Source organism: Bidens hawaiensis, unplaced genomic scaffold (assembly GCF_021521415.1).
Source record: "Bidens hawaiensis isolate Kalapana, Puna unplaced genomic scaffold, B.hawaiensis_p1.1 tig00010387_1, whole genome shotgun sequence".
NCBI lineage: Eukaryota > Viridiplantae > Streptophyta > Magnoliopsida > Asterales > Asteraceae > Bidens > Bidens hawaiensis.
In genome coordinates, this window is record NW_027491790.1 from 486,478 (window position 1) to 502,711 (window position 16,234).

The following is a 16,234-nucleotide window of genomic DNA, read 5'->3' on the forward strand; positions in this document are numbered from 1 at the left end:
AAGAAACCTTACACAGGAACCCAACCCTTTTGCCCAACCTGTAGACTTCACCATCCAACTCAAGTCCCGTGTCGACAATGTAACCGATGTGGCCGTATTGGCCACTCTGCTGAGTTCTGTAGAGTCCCTCCCGCTAACCCAATCGCGCAAACACCACCAACCTACCCGCAAAACCCTCAACCAACTTACCATACTCCACGACCCAGGTCGTGCTTTAACTGCGGTGATCCCAGTCATTTCCGGAACGCGTGCCCGAGGCTACAAGTGCAGATTACGCAAGCAAATCCGGTTAACCAAATTTCCAACCAAGCGACGCGCGGACGAGCTTTTAATATAACCGCGCACCAAGCGCAAGCAAACAATGACGTAGTTAATTGTACATTTTTACTTAACGGACAATATGCATCTATACTTTTTGATACTGGCGCCGATAGAAGTTTTATCTCTCGCGCTTTTGAGCAGAAGCTTGCGCGACCGCGCATTAACTTAAGTGAAAACTTTTCAGTTGAATTGGCTAATGGTGAAACTGTTTTAATAAACTCTGTGATCAAGGATTGCACGCTTAACCTTAATGAAAACGATTTTCTAATCGACCTCATCCCCATGCCTCTTGGAAGTTTTGATGTTATTATTGGAATGGACTGGCTCTCGAAGAATCGCGCCGAAGTTATTTGCGCCAAGAAGTTGATTCGCACTCCTCGAGAAAATGGTGATCTTCACATCTACGGCGAGAAACCCTCCAACGGTCTTAAGCTTATGTCCTGCGCTGAAGCCCAAAGACTTATGCGGAAGAAATGTGTTGCATTCTTAGCCCATGTGGTCAAACCCGATGAAGGAAAGAAGAAACTTCGCGATATCCCTGTTGTGCGTGACTTCCCTGAAGTTTTTCCCGATGATCTCCCTGGTATCCCTCCCGCTCGTGAAGTCGAGTTTCGTGTTGATCTTGTCCCTGGTGCTTCCCCCGTAGCCAAATCTCCTTATCGTCTTGCACCCGCCGAAATGCAAGAATTGGCAAGCCAACTTCAAGAGTTGACCGCTAAAGGATTCATTCGCCCTAGCTCTTCGCCCTGGGGTGCTCCGGTGTTGTTCGTTAAAAAGAAAGATGGTACGTTTCGCATGTGTATTGATTACCGCGAGTTGAACAAACTCACCATTAAAAACCGGTATCCCTTACCGCGTATTGACGACCTCTTTGATCAACTCCAAGGTGCCTCTTGTTTCTCCAAGATCGATCTCCGTTCTGGTTATCACCAGTTGCGTATCCGCGAAGAGGATATTCCCAATACTGCTTTTCGAACTCGTTATGGCCACTTTGAATTCTTGGTCATGTCCTTCGGTTTAACCAACGCACCCGCCGTTTTCATGGATCTAATGAACCGGGTGTGTAGGCCTTTCTTGGATAAATTTGTGATCGTGTTTATCGATGATGTTCTGGTGTATTCTAAGACCAAGGCCGAGCATGAGCAACATATTCGGTTGGTGTTGCAAAAGCTTTGAACTGAGCAACTCTATGCTAAGCTTTCCAAGTGTGAATTTTGGTCTGATGAAGTACAGTTTCTTGGTCATGTTGTAAACAAGATGGGTATTCATGTCGACCCATCCAAGATTGAAGCAATCAAGAACTGGATTACGCCATCTACTCCTACCGAAATCCGTTCCTTCTTGGGCTTAGCTGGTTACTACCGGCGATTTATTTCGAACTTCTCAAAGATCGCGTTGCCTTTAACAGCATTGACGCACAAAGGCAAACCGTATATTTGGGGCTCGAAGCAAGAAGAAGCCTTTCTGACGCTCAAGCGTTTGTTGTGTGAAGCTCCTGTTCTTGCGCTACCTGAGGGTAATGATGATTTTTTCGTGTATTGCGATGCATCCAACCAAGGTCTCGGTTGTGTTCTTATACAACGAGGCAAGGTTATCACTTACGCATCAAGGCAACTCAAGGTTCATGAAAAGAATTATACAACTCACGATCTTGAACTTGGTGCAGTTGTATTTGCCTTGAAGATCTGGAGACACTACCTTTACGGTACTAAGTGTATCCTTTACACTGACCATAAAAGCCTTCAGCATATTTTTGATCAAAAGGAACTTAACATGAGACAACGCCGATGGAACGAACTCATCAGCGATTACGATTGTGAGATCCGATATCACCCTGGAAAGGCTAATGTGGTAGCCGATGCGCTCAGCCGTAAACCCTGCCAGCTTAACTGTATCTTGCCGCGCACGCAGCTTCATTTTGCGCCGATTCAGAGCAATCTGGAATCACGCATTCGCGACGCGCAGCGCGCATCCATCAGCAATGGCAACCTTCGCGCCGAGTTAGCGTGTGGCGCGAAAGCGCACTTTGTCCCTAATCTGAGTGGAATTCTCTGCTATCTCAATCGCATCTGGATTCCCTTTGATGAGAATCTTCGCGCTGATATCCTGAGTGAAGCGCATAAATCTCGATATTCTATTCATCCTGGCGCTGATAAGATGTACAAGGATTTGCGCATTACTTATTGGTGGCCCGGTATGAAAAAGGATATTGCTGTGTTCGTAGCTAAATGCCTGACTTGTTCTAAGGTAAAAGCTGAACACCAACGCCCATCTGGTTTGCTCGAACAACCAGAAATTCCTGCGTGGAAATGGGAAAGTATAGCGATGGACTTTATTACCAAGTTACCTTTGACAGCAAGCAAACATGATAGCATTTGGGTAATAGTGGATCGTTTGACTAAGTCTGCTCACTTTCTGCCCATTCGTGAAAACTACCGTGTTGAGCAACTCGCGCAGCTTTATGTCAAGGAAATTGTCTGCCGCCATGGTACTCCTTTGAGCATCATATCCGATCGCGATGGCCGTTTTATATCTCGCTTTTGGAAATCTCTCCAATCTGCGCTAGGAACTCGCTTGGACATGAGTACTGCATATCATCCTCAGACTGACGGACAGTCTGAGCGAACCATTCAAACTCTTGAGGATATGCTACGATCTTGTGTTCTTGATTTTGGAGGTAATTGGGATTCGCACCTGCCTTTGATCGAGTTCTCTTATAATAACAGCTATCATTCCAGTATCGGTATGGCCCCATTTGAAGCACTTTACGGTCGTAAGTGCCGCTCCCCGATTTGTTGGAGCGAAGTGGGTGAAGTTCAAATCACAGGACCCGAACTTGTTCAAGAGACAACCGATAAAATCGCCAAGATCCGTGATCATCTGCTGACTGCCAGAAGCCGACAGAAGAGTTACGCAGATCGTAGGCGGAAGCCTCTCGAATTTCAAGTTGGTGATCATGTTCTCCTCAAAGTGTCGCCCTGGAAGGGTGTTGTCCGCTTTGGGAAGAAAGGTAAGCTTGCTCCTCGTTATGTTGGTCCATTCAAGATTCTCGCGCGTGTGGGAAAAGTTGCCTACAGACTAGACCTGCCGCCCGCGCTCAGCAATGTGCATCCAACGTTCCATGTATCCAATCTCAAGAAGTGTTTAGCCGACGAGAACCTTCACATTCCACTTGATGAAGTTCAAGTTGATGAATCCATGCATTTCGTTGAGAAGCCTGTTGAGATTATGGATCGCGAGGTTAAGCAAACCAAGCGCAGTCGTATCCCTATTGTTAAAGTTCGCTGGGAGTCCAAGCGCGGAGCCGAGTTCACATGGGAAAGGGAAGATCAAATGAAGATCAAGTACCCGCACCTGTTCTCTGCGCAGCCTACTTCGAGATAAATTTCGGGACGAAATTTCTTAAAGTAGGGGAGACTGTGACATCTGCCCCATCCGACCCGACCCAGGTACCCGTTTCTCTTATCCGATCTCTTCCTGTTATGACTTAATATTTATTTATACTTATATTTTACTTTTTAATAATAATAATATATTTTCCTTTCCGCCGTCCCGTCCCTCTTCTTCTGTTTCTTTCCGCCTTCTTTTCTCTCTTGTCGCCGTCCCACCCTAGTCTTAAACCCCTCTTTAACTCCTTGTCCTTTGTTTCTTCCCGCCTAAGGTTGTCTGCGCAGTTCCACGCGCCAGACTCCTTACAAGGAAGCCTGCGTGAAGACCATCTGTTACTGCGATACGCGAGGCGAACTGTCCCCGCAGCGCGCTAAGGATATAGTTCTTCCCGCGAGGCGCTAAGAAATATAGTTCTTCCCGCAGCGCGCTTAGAATTGTAGTTCTTTCCGCGGCACGCTAAGGTTGGTTCTGTCTGCCTTCGCGCTCGCGCACTCTTGCCTTCTGTGTCTGCCTTCTCGCGCTAAACCCTTGAGTCTTTCTGTTTAATCTAGCCGTTTACTTTTGTGTTGTCTTATCTTCTGTGCTGTTGACCTGACCTATCTTGTCCGAAAAGCCACTTTCGGCGCAGCATGCGCACCAACCCCATTGGTTGACAGAAAAAGTGACTGACATTATCTTTTGAGATCTGCTTTTCCATGCTTGACCAGTACCTTTATCTGACCCGCCCATGCCTGTTTACTGTTCCCTGTCAGCTTTTCCTTTGTCCCCTGCAGCTGCCATATCTTTTGATATCTTTTGCTTTTGGAATCTTTTACTTTTTGAGATCTTTTCCCCTTTTCTAGGGATTGTGTTCCCTAGGGTTTCCCTATAAATAATAATGCTATTTTCTTAACACTACACACACAAACACTTATTATCCTTCTTTGCTCTCTGCCGTTGTTCTCAGCCGCCTCCTCTCTCTGCCTCCGTCTTCCTCCCTGTTCTGCCCTGCTTTTCCGGTAATATATATAATATATATAATAATTTGTTTAAGTTACTTATTAATAATGCTAACATATATTCAAGACTTAAAACCAATCATTAAACCAATAATACCTTATTTATAGGTTAACTTTGCTTGTTTAAGAGTTGAATCTTGCATTATCTTTCATCGCATCTTTATCAAGTGAGTAATCTCGTACCTAATCCCTTTTTATTTTTAATGTTTTGGGATGTTCATGTGTTCGTACAAACTTGAGTCTTAAACTTGTTTATGAACTTTAGTCGCGCAGTATCCCATGTGTTGAGGACGTTTACTTGGCTGTTTATTTGTATGTGTGTATCATTAACCGCTTTGTTCGGCCTATTCCGAAGTTTTCATGGATCCATTAGATGAACACGGGAGACCTATCGTTTACGGTTTTCTTTGTTTACACTTGCACAGATGTTTTCTTGTTTTTGTGCTCATTTGGGAGCACGGATTGAACTATGAACTATGATCTATTTAGGCTTGATCACAATCTGATTACACCCTTGTTAAACACCAGACATACACGTGTTGCGCGCAGTGATTATTGTTATCTATTATTATCTATTAAACTTGATTTCTCACCAACACGCAAGTGTTTGACGTTTATTTTAACACATGTTCAGGTTTGCTGTAGCTGTTTTTGGAGCTTGTGGACACGTAGGACGTTTTTACTTTTGGACCTAGATTAAAATGTATCAAGACAAGTTATTGTTGTTCGAATGTTTTGCCTTATAATATATTGATTTATGTTGATTTATGTTATCTTGTGTTTACGTTGCGCGTGCGTGAATGAATATATTTATTAAATATAGACACCCAATAGTGTCACGAGTAATGAAACAATATGTGGCGCCCCGATGTATAATCCGCCTTTGGTCGGGGTGTTACAAGGCGAAGTTAACCTTGCAGGCGAAGTTGCCCAGCTGCCGTCTCTGTTCAATCTTAATCCCCCACAATCATATCTGTTTTAACGTGAAACTCTTGGATACGATATTTAACCAACTCGCGATCAATCCTATGGCCGTTTTTGGATATGGTTTGACCCGAAAACACGTAAAGTTTGGACCTTTAAGCTCGAAACGTTCAATACTAGTTTAAGGGTTCATTTAATCGAGCCATTTCCATTTCCGGGTTCATTACACTCATATTTACTATCAAGTTTACAACTTTATCTCTCGTTTATACTTGATCTATTCTAGGTTCAAGTTTCAAGATTAAACATGTATAAAAATGTAAACTTTAAAGGGTCAAGAACATACCTTTAGTGCTCGTTTGGATCTCGTTTAACTTGTTTATGCCCTCTAGATCTCGTGTAATAAAGATCTAATACCAACTAACGTTTAATCTCTCTCGGATCTTTCTCGTTTCTCTCTCTCGGCCGCCGGCCGTATATGGTGGTGTGTGGTGTGTGTTTTGGATGTATAGAGAATAAGATGGAAATGAATGATGGTTTAGGGTTTAAGGGTGATTTAAGGAGGTATTTATATCCCTTAAGGCTCATGGACCTAAGGCCCATTACCCTTAACCCATCTTAATTAAATCCAAGTCCATGATCTTTTCCATATTAGACGTTAGTTAATATTATTAACGTACGACAATTTAACGCAACTTTCTTTATTTATATTAGAATATTTTAGGATGTTACATAAAGAAGAGGCTATCCCACCTCTGCCCAAGTAAGCACACAGTGGAAAATATATATATATGATCACCTTAGGCTATCTCACTCACTTTTTTTCACTTTTGAGTAATGGTTTAACTTATAAATTAAATGAAAATAAAATAAAAAACAAGTGTGTGCATGTGATTGGTGAAACACAAGTGGATCCCATGCTCGATCAAGCGCCCTCTCACCGTTAACAATGTAGCGACCAAAGAGGCTCACTGCCCTTGGCGCCCACCCCATTTGATCTGCAGAGATTAGAATGGTGAAGTGGCTTGGGGCACCACCACACTACACCCGCTCTTAGGACCAATATATGTTTAATAGCTGTGAAAACCACATAAGACATGTTCACATTTTCGTTAGATGTTGGATAATCATTAACCTCGCTCATATTAAACTTTTCCTTTTTCATATTAGTGGTGACTTTATTTGAGAGGGGGTAACTGTGAGCTTTTGTTACTCTTCCTTTTCTCAAAACTTAGACCTCTTCCATTGATTTATGAAAAGGTTTTTCAGTTAGTTTTTATAAACCATAATCTTTTTAATCTGTTTTTTAGTTCGTTGCTAACACCTTTTAAACGAAAATAATTTTGAAATGTATTAATGTTTTTTCATAAATATATGAAGTGCATATGCTGTGTTATGCCTTTAGCGTAATAATACATATTGGTAACATGCCAAATCCAACCCAGTTTCCTAATTTATCGTCGCATTAACGTTTTAATTTTGTAATTTTCTGTTTTATAATATCTGTTTGGCATGAGACGGTCTATTGTAAAATCATCCTTAACTTTCTTTATGTTGAGGAGATAATGCCAGAGTTATCGACAACCCCAAGGGATAATTGAAAGGTAAATTTTATTAACTGCTGCATTTGCCTGTCAATTTTCGTTATGATTTTTCTCTAATATATCAAATGGATTGTCAATACGTTTATTGCTAAGTACCTCGAGTGTATATTTCTTGCCCGTGGCTTCTTTAGCTGTCATTTATATCTTTAACTGATCAAATGGGTATAATAAAGAAATAGCTAAATTTTTGCTATGTTCAAAATTAGCGAAAAGCATGATGAATGTACCCGTACATTTGTGAAATAGGCGATTTGGGTAATTAGATCGAAAACAGGTTAAAAGGAATAATAAGAGGTGGCTAAAGTTAAACGACTCAAAATGGACTAGTTCATGTAGTGTCAACCTCAACCTCAACCTCATAAGGTTGACATGTTTTCATATGTATTCGTTAAAATGGATGCACCTTTACGGATCTTGTACCATACTTAAAAGTCATAAGTTGCATCACCACGATAAGTATAAGCTATTGATATTTCACTGTATATAATAACTTGGCCAACATCTATGTATTTGAAATTAGATGGCATTGTTAACATACTAACTTTTCGAAATTGAGAACTTTGAGAACCATTTTAGATCACAAAAATCCTTTAAAAAATTTATAAAACAAAAATAAAAATTTTTAAAAAGTAAAAAACCAAAACGCTTATCTAGCATCCATGTTTCATAAAAAAATAAATAAATAAGTAATAAAAATAAAAATTATCGGTGTTGCTAAATTATAATATATGTATATTATCATTTAATCTCCAATTACACAATATACACATGTGTACATTATCATGTATCTTATTTGTTTTGTTGTAGTATATTGTTTGTGTATGGTATTATTAAAATAATGTGTAGGGTATACAATTGTGTAAGCCATATGTGTAGGCTATTTTGTGGATGGATAACAATCTAAGTTCATTTGTATAGGTTATTTTGTGTAAGGTTTATGTTTTTTTCGAATGAAAACCTATATAAAAAAGCAATTGTGTAAAATTGTTTTCAGCTGTGTATGTTATTTTGTGTAGAGTTTCATCAACTTTGTGTAGGTTATTTAAGTAACATTCATGAAACTTTGATAAAATTAAAATTTTTTCTTCCTTGATTTTTTTTGTTTTAATGTCATGGATATGATTGACTAAAAAAATAGTCTATACAATTTAGTACAAAGAAAAACGATTATCTAGGTTGGTATAAAATACTTAAATAAACAAATAAAAAAATTCCAGCAACAAAAATAAAACTTTCCATATAAAAAAGTTATGGGATTTTACCATCCCACCTCTCCATTTAAATAAAAGAAAAAACAATAGGAAATTTTCTATTGGCTGGATCCAATTCTCGCATTTCTCGCAAAAAATTGATTTTCCTCATGAACTTAAACATATATATATACATATATATATATATATATATATGTGTGTGTGTGTGATAATAATAATAATAACAATAATTCATTCACATCTAAATTTTATATAAATATAAAACCTGAACTAGAATTCTCATGGGTCACTTTGATATACTTGTACTACAATAAGTTCAAGCATAACTAATATCAGTGCTAGTCGATATAAGACGGAAACACCATCCATATTATTAGTAAGCGAGCGTATAACATAAAAGCATCGATCGCTTCATGCACTAATCAAATATACAGGATCAAACTCTAACTAACATAACCATAACAGACATCAAGTATACCAAATACAATAAAAAGATCAAAAATATGGTGGGCCCACTTCGGCATTTCCTCCTGTTACTTGCAATCAGAAAGCAAGATCAATAACTCATCATCAGTAATCGCTCCCATCTCCATAGCGCGTTCTAACGCACCCCGCCCACCACCATCTTTTATCGACGCAACCGCCCCTCTGAAACCAGACAACAAGAATCTTACAAGTTAAAACCACATTGAAAAGAGCATGTTTGGGATTGAGTTTCAAGACAACTTATTGACTCATTGGCTTTTTCAAAAGCTATTTTGAATTTGAAAAGCCAGGATTTGTGGCTTTTAGAAAACAGTTTTTTTACCATTTCAAAAAGCTAAATAAGAAAGATTTTCGTGATTGCCATACACCTTTTTAACTTAATGCTTTTTTTAAACAATAAGCATGGTTGGGATTGAGTTTGAAAACAACTTATTGGCTTATTGTTTTTTTTAAAGCAATAAGTTAAAAAGGTGTATGGCAATCACAAAAGTCTTTCTTATTTAGCCTTTTGAAACGGTTAAAAAACTGTTTTCTAAAATCCACAAATCCTGGCTTTTCAAATTCAAAAATAGCTTTTTGAAAAAGCCAATAAGTCAATAAGTTGTTTTGAAACTCAATCTCGAACATGCTCTAAATATCATTTTTAACCAACTGTAACTACCTTCTGATCATATACTTAGCGAGTTTGTTATTTCCAGAAAATATACAATGATGAAGTGGGGTCCGGCCATGATAATCCGACATGTTCACATCAGCACCAAACTGTAACAACAGTTCAAGCATCACCTTGTAACCCAAGTCGCATGCTAAATGCAGTAACGTGCAGCCTTGCAGACAGCTTTCTGGTTTGGTGGAATCCTTCATGTTTTTGCAGGTTAACGGGCTGGGCTTTTCAGAGCCTTTGGATGAATCGTGTTCTTGAATGTTATGAGATAAATCAGCTCCAGAAACCTCGTCGTATGTCGAGTTGATGATGTTTGTGTTTGATGTGACAATTAGGCGGTATACCTCTCGTATATTGTTACTTTCGGTTGCTTTCCAGATTTTGGTGGCGTCATTGGTGGTTTGATCTTGAGAGATTAACCGTTTCTCCACATACTGGATTGAAACAAAGTTTAACCATTTTGACCCATTTTGACTCGCACTTACATTTAACCATTTGACCTGTTTTGACTCGCACTTACATTTAACCATTTGACCTGTTTTTACTCATACTTAAATTTAACCATTTGACCTGTTTTGCCTCATACTTAGTGTTATATTTAACCATTTTGACCTGTTTTACCTCATACTTCAATTTAACCATTTTGACCCATCTCGACTCATACTTAAACCTTTTATTTATTTATCAGAACGGCTGACTCATACTTAGCTATAGCTATTTTGACCCACTGTTTTAACTCGTACTTAAATTTAACCATTTTGACGTGTTTGCCTCATACATAAATTCAACATTATCCCGTTACGACTCATACTTAAATTTAACCATTTTGACCCGTTCTGACTCGTACTTAAAATTAACCATTTTGACCCATCCTGACTCATGCTTAACTTTAACCCAATTTGACCCGTTTTGACTCGTACTTAAATTTAACCATTTTGACCCGTGTCCGCACATACTTAAATTAACCATTTTGACCCATCCTAACTCATACTAAACTTTAACCATTTTGACCTGTTTTGACTCATACTTAAATTTAACCATTTTGACTCATTTTAACTCGTACTTAATTTAACCATTTTGACCCGTTTCCGCACATACTTAAATTAACCATTTTGACCCATCCTAACTCATACTAAACTTTAACAGTTTAACCATTTTGACCTGTTTTGACTTATACTTAAATTTAACCATTTTGACCCATTACGACTCGTTCTTATTTAACCATTTCGACCTGCTTTGACTCATACTTAAATTTAACCATTTTGACCCGTTACTTGACCAACCCATTTGACCTCAAAATTGCATACTTAAATATACCTTCGCAATAATATACTTCTCCCTATGTTGATTTGCATCTCCAGGACTCGGCTTGGTAACATCTAAAGCATTTGGCCCGTCCTTACTATACATAATTTATTTCAAACAGTTTAGTGAGATAATCGGCCATTTAGCTTCATAACACCGCATTCCTTTTTAAAATGTAGCTTATACTCACCTATTCTTTTGAAGTAAACCTTCCCATACGGAATTGCAATATGAATTCCCTAAATTCCTAAACAAATCCATCACAGTCGGTTCCCAAACCTTAACATCAAGATTAATTGATCGAACCTACAATAATTAAAAGTTAAAACTTAAAACAAAATCACATTAGCTAGATATAAAGAATGCATGTCTTATTATATAAGGGTACCTTTGATATGTGAACGCCGAGATTTCGGTGGACCCCGGAGCATTCAATGCACATTAATATGCCTAAATTAAGAGACGCCCAATCAGGGTCCGGTGCACCGCATTCTGCACACGAATCATTTCCAGGAATCTCTTGAAGAATGCTAGAAACAGAATCTTCTTGATTAATAACCATGTCATCATGGATAAATCCCGTGTTGTCAGCTTGTGAATATGAAAAATCTTCACCAAGTGCTTCAAGTGCACTTCCCAAACTATTTCTGTTAAAAGGTGTCTGCAATATATACACTAGTATAAGAACTTAAGAAGACAAGTTGTGCTTAATATAATCCGTTTACTTAAACGAACTGGTTCGGGTTATATTTTTTATTTAATGATTTTTACTTGTTTAAGGTGGTTGTTCAGAAGAGAGGAAATCACTCCTGTGGTTTTGTTCATCCAGTCAATCCTATCACCTTCATTTTCAGCCTGCATAAACAAAAGAATATGCATTAAAGGGTAAATAGGTAATTTTATTATCGTAAAAAGATACCCTTTATAAATTAATATTTAGATATATACGCTTTATGTTAACTATTTAAAGGTGATGTTATACATATTACATAAACCACCCCAAATCTTCATACCGACATGCCTGCCACATCATACGGGCCATATGAGGTTATACTTCCCGTATGACTTTTGCAGACCACAGACCTATTGGTTATCGCATCATACGGGCCATATAAAGCAAACTTTTACAGCATACGGCCCGTATGACTTCTAACATAACACACCACTGTCACATCAGTCAGTTTCATTAAAGTAATACGAGCCCATATAACAGCTCGTATGATGCCTTACACGGGTCCATATATGATATATGCATTTTCGCCAATATCATACGGCCTGTTTGAAGTAATGCATATGACACCATTCTCACCTGCAATGTGTAAGTCTTAACGGGTGAAATAATCCTGAAACACAAACGCAAATCTGAATCCTCAGCATCAACTTTAATTGTTGAAGTACGAAGATCGACAGTATGACATTCTGAGGTTTCATCATCATGTGATGCTGCCCTGTTGTGCCTTGCTCTAAACCTCCCAAACACACGACTATGTTGTTCGGTAGACGTAAGCGAATTCGTCGATTGCGAACCCTTAAACAATATTTAACACGATCACAATTATAAAAAACTAAAAAAAAATTATATGTCATAAAATAAAACTGCAACTAAACCTACCACAGGTTTGTTAGGCAAAACCCTGTGATAATATAAGTTCCCACGGCTATCAAGTATAAAGAACCGTCTTTTCCAGTCGGCTCGTAAACTTGAAGATCGTTTTAGAAGATAGCCTTGCTTGATGGTTTGTACCTGAACAAAAAATATATGTTTTAATTATGTGACTTTAAATAATCCGATAATCAAGATTTTGCGCTTACTGCTCCTTTTGTAGTGGACTGCATTATTGCATCTATATTTTTATCAGAGCCCATTCCAACACCATTAGCATTATTAACATGTCCTGAATTAGTAGGCAATGCTTCTTTAATTTCTGGTTGTGTCCAAAATTCTTGAATTCTTTTTTCAAGTTTATCTTGTTCGAGAGTCGCCTGCTCTCTAGATTGTTGCGCATACGTCAATACCTGATGAAAGAACGGTTCCATTTGACTCAACAAATCATAGCCCTGGAAAGTCAAAGTCAAAGTGGATAGTACAAAGTCAACACATACTATACAAGAAAAAAGATTCATAATATTACAATTTACAAAGGAAACGCACCAGTTTAAAGTATCGCAAATGAGCATCCATTATCGCACTCATAGATTCCAAAAACGTGTACTTCTTTTTCGATTCTATATTCATAAGAGAATGTAACTGCAATCCTTAAAAACACCAAGGAGAAAATCTTAAATTATGAATAGTATTTACTATTTAGAACAAATATATAGAAGGGAGTGCATATTAATTAGACATACTAGATCGAAACGGCTCGTTTCAAATGCAGATTTTGCGTTTTGTAAGGCCTACAAAAAGGGTATAAATAAACTGCATCACATGTATTTTATACAGCAAGATGCACAACATGAAATATTATTATATATTTATATTATACATTTATACCTCTTCCATATCAGTAACAACTTCATCCCGTGTACTCTTTTTCAAAGATGCAACCTTTTCACGAGCCTGCAGTAGTATCTTTTTTGTTAGCTAATAAAAAGTAGAAATTTTCTGTATACACAAGATTTACATAGAATCAAACTGAAACAAAATAAGTTATTATTTTCTGTATACACAAGATTTACATAGAATCAAAGCGGATATACCTGGTCATATGCATATGTAGCTTTGTCCAATCGTTTACGTGCGTCCTGATATTGGATAAATGATTATAATAGGAACTATGATAATTATCTTAAGTGATAATAAAAGTACAAAACTAGTTTTTCTTGATAAAAATAACCTTCTGTGCCTTTGATAATTCTACGCATGCAACTAAAATTAACGAAAAGATGCGACATTGAATTATTTATTAACAACTAAATTTACAGTGATCGTTAAGGATATTAGCCTTTAAAATTTATAGCACATAAAATAAAAATTAAGATCAGTTAAAATGATCACCTTTGTGGCTTGAAGATCATCAGACAAAAACTGATTCAAACCATCAACAAGCACATGTTCAACCTGCAATTATAAAACAATGTTACTATTTAAATTCAAGAGACTTAAATATGTGATTATTATCTTTAAAACACAATTTGTTCACTTACTTGGGTACGAAGAAGCTCCTTAAACGATTCAATCTCGCGAAAAGCACTAACAAACTTTGACATCATTGGACCTTTCAAGATACAAACAAAAAATAAGTAACTTTTCATATGCATTTTGAAAGTGAAACTGAATAATCAGGTTAAAATAATCAGTTGTAATAAAACAGTTATAAGTAACCTCCAATAGATGAACTGACAGGGTCATCTTGACCGCCACCAAATGCCTCTAATGCATCTGCAAATACAAAATCTATATTGCATGCTTCTCCAAGACCATCCCTGTTGTCAATAATATTAATGCATCAAACCTTAAGTTATATCAAAATATTTAAACCAAGATGTATTGGCTCATAACTTACCTATATTTTTTGCTACCTTTGTGTAGTTTCTCACACCGCATTTTTAACTCGTCTGTGTTCTGTTCAATATAACGCACCTGTCCATAAATGGCAACATATGAGACAACAAAGCAGCCAGCATATAAATATAAGAAAATATAATTTAAAATAAGGAAAATCACTAAAATAACCATGGGCCAGTAAACAGAATAAACATGGGAAGTCTCTGATACTTAGGGGCTTCACGAAAACTAAGGACTTCAGAAGTTGACACATGGGTGACATGTCTAGGCTTTAGGGGCTTTGTCTAATAGCTGGACCTACAAACGGACCACTTATTTAATGACACGTGACATATAACCGAGGAAACGTCTACGCATGCGTCTTCTAAGGGAATATGTTTGGTCCCTAGACGTTTTCTCTTAAACGTCTAAACATGGCGTCTAGGATCAGAAAAAAACGTCTAACCCCTAGACGTTTTCTTCAGCAAACTTTTATAGACATTTTCATACGTAGATAGACGTTTCCTTTCATTTTTAGACACTTCCGTACGAATTTAGGCACTACAGTATGATTTTTAGACGTTCTGTAGAAATTTAGTCGTTTCAATAAGACTTTTAGAAGCTTCTGTACGATTTTTAGACACTAGTGTACAAATTTAGACGCTTCCATGCGATTTTTAGACGCTCTAGTGCATTTTTAGAATGTTTCCGTACATTTTTAGACGCTTCCGTACATTTTTGGAGCTTCTCTAGACGTATCTCCTTAGAAGACATCTGCATAGACGTTTCCTCTTAAAATATGCCACGTGTCAGCAAGTAAGTGGTCCGTTTGTAGGTCCGGCTACCAAATAAAGCTCCTGAAGCCTAGACGTTTCACCCATGTGTCACCTAATGAAGTCCTTAATATTTGTGAAACCCATTTTCATGTCAGTGCTTATTTTTGGTTTTGGTCTTGGTCAATGATCCATGGTTATGATGAATTTTTCACTAATATATAAGTAACTTGGGTGACGCATGTCTACTTATCATATAAATTGCGTAATTATTTTTATAATAAGTTGGGTAATTATAACAGTTTTGTTTATTTTCACATTGTGTCACATATATTCAACCCGAGTAATACACGTAAAAAAAGAAAAAAAAAAAAGAAAAAAGAAAAAAAAAGTGTTACCTGTTTTTGGAGCATGGGAGAATCATCTAGGTTGTTTAATTCTGTTCTTGAAGGAGGAAGAAACTTGGCTAAATCTGGGAAATCAGAATATTTTATTCCTTTGCGTTGTTCTTCAACAAGGATGGTCATTTTTAATGTTTTACAGGTAATTATTATTAGTAAATAAATATCAAAATCAGAAAAACAACAAATTATTTTTTATGAAATTAGGGTTGATAATTAATGGCATGTTTGATGGTAATATTTCCCCTTTTTGCATGTTTAATCTTGGTTTTGGAGATCTTGAGGTGAAAGGTTAAAATTTGTTAGGGTAAATCATTAAACTAAACTATTTTTTTGGTGATATATCTTTATGAAAACATAAAAATTTTAAGACTTAACAAATTTGTAATAAAATTAAATTTTATTTAATTTAATTATATAACCATTAGATTAAACTAATTTCAGAAATATAGTTATACAAGATTAATACTTAAAATTTATATAATCTAAGAATAAAAAAAGAGGATGCAAGAGCTCGGGGTTCAATTATGTCAAAAGCTCATAAAATACGAATTAAAAAATAGATATGTCAAAGTTATATTTAAAATATATTCCCAGTCGTGACCATTCGACTCCATGAAACAAATGTGGGTTAATTGTCATCAAATTTTAGTAGTATTATCTTATATTT

The 16,234-nt window shown here is 37.1% G+C and overlaps 1 protein-coding gene across 1 annotated transcript; it reads right to left on the reverse strand.

The window, feature by feature from the left end:
- Positions 1–8,898: 8,898 nt before the first annotated feature.
- On the reverse strand, positions 8,899–15,690 carry LOC143535140 (ADP-ribosylation factor GTPase-activating protein AGD4-like). The gene is made up of 18 exons (XM_077029484.1): positions 15,562–15,690; positions 14,410–14,486; positions 14,229–14,329; positions 14,051–14,121; positions 13,902–13,964; positions 13,604–13,648; positions 13,398–13,463; positions 13,253–13,300; positions 13,056–13,151; positions 12,716–12,961; positions 12,516–12,647; positions 12,213–12,431; positions 11,675–11,758; positions 11,292–11,564; positions 11,094–11,209; positions 10,916–11,000; positions 9,596–10,032; positions 8,899–9,096 (listed from the first exon to the last, which is right to left on the reverse strand). The coding sequence occupies exons 1-18, from the start codon at positions 15,688–15,690 to the stop codon at positions 8,982–8,984; spliced, it is 2,403 nt and encodes an 800-aa protein (XP_076885599.1). The 3' UTR covers positions 8,899–8,981.
- Positions 15,691–16,234: the final 544 nt, after the last annotated feature.

Bases quoted from the DNA above. Each gene is read 5' to 3' on its own strand.
- LOC143535140 (XM_077029484.1), bottom strand. From the start codon at position 15,690: ATGACCATCCTTGTTGAAGAACAACGCAAAGGAATAAAATATTCTGAT. The intron at 14,122-14,228 runs GTTACTTATAAC...GTATCTTGAAAG, and splicing joins TGTCAGTTCATCTATTGGAG to GTCCAATGATGTCAAAGTTT. The intron at 11,001-11,093 runs GTGAGTATAAGC...AATTATGTATAG, and splicing joins GGTTTACTTCAAAAGAATAG to TAAGGACGGGCCAAATGCTT.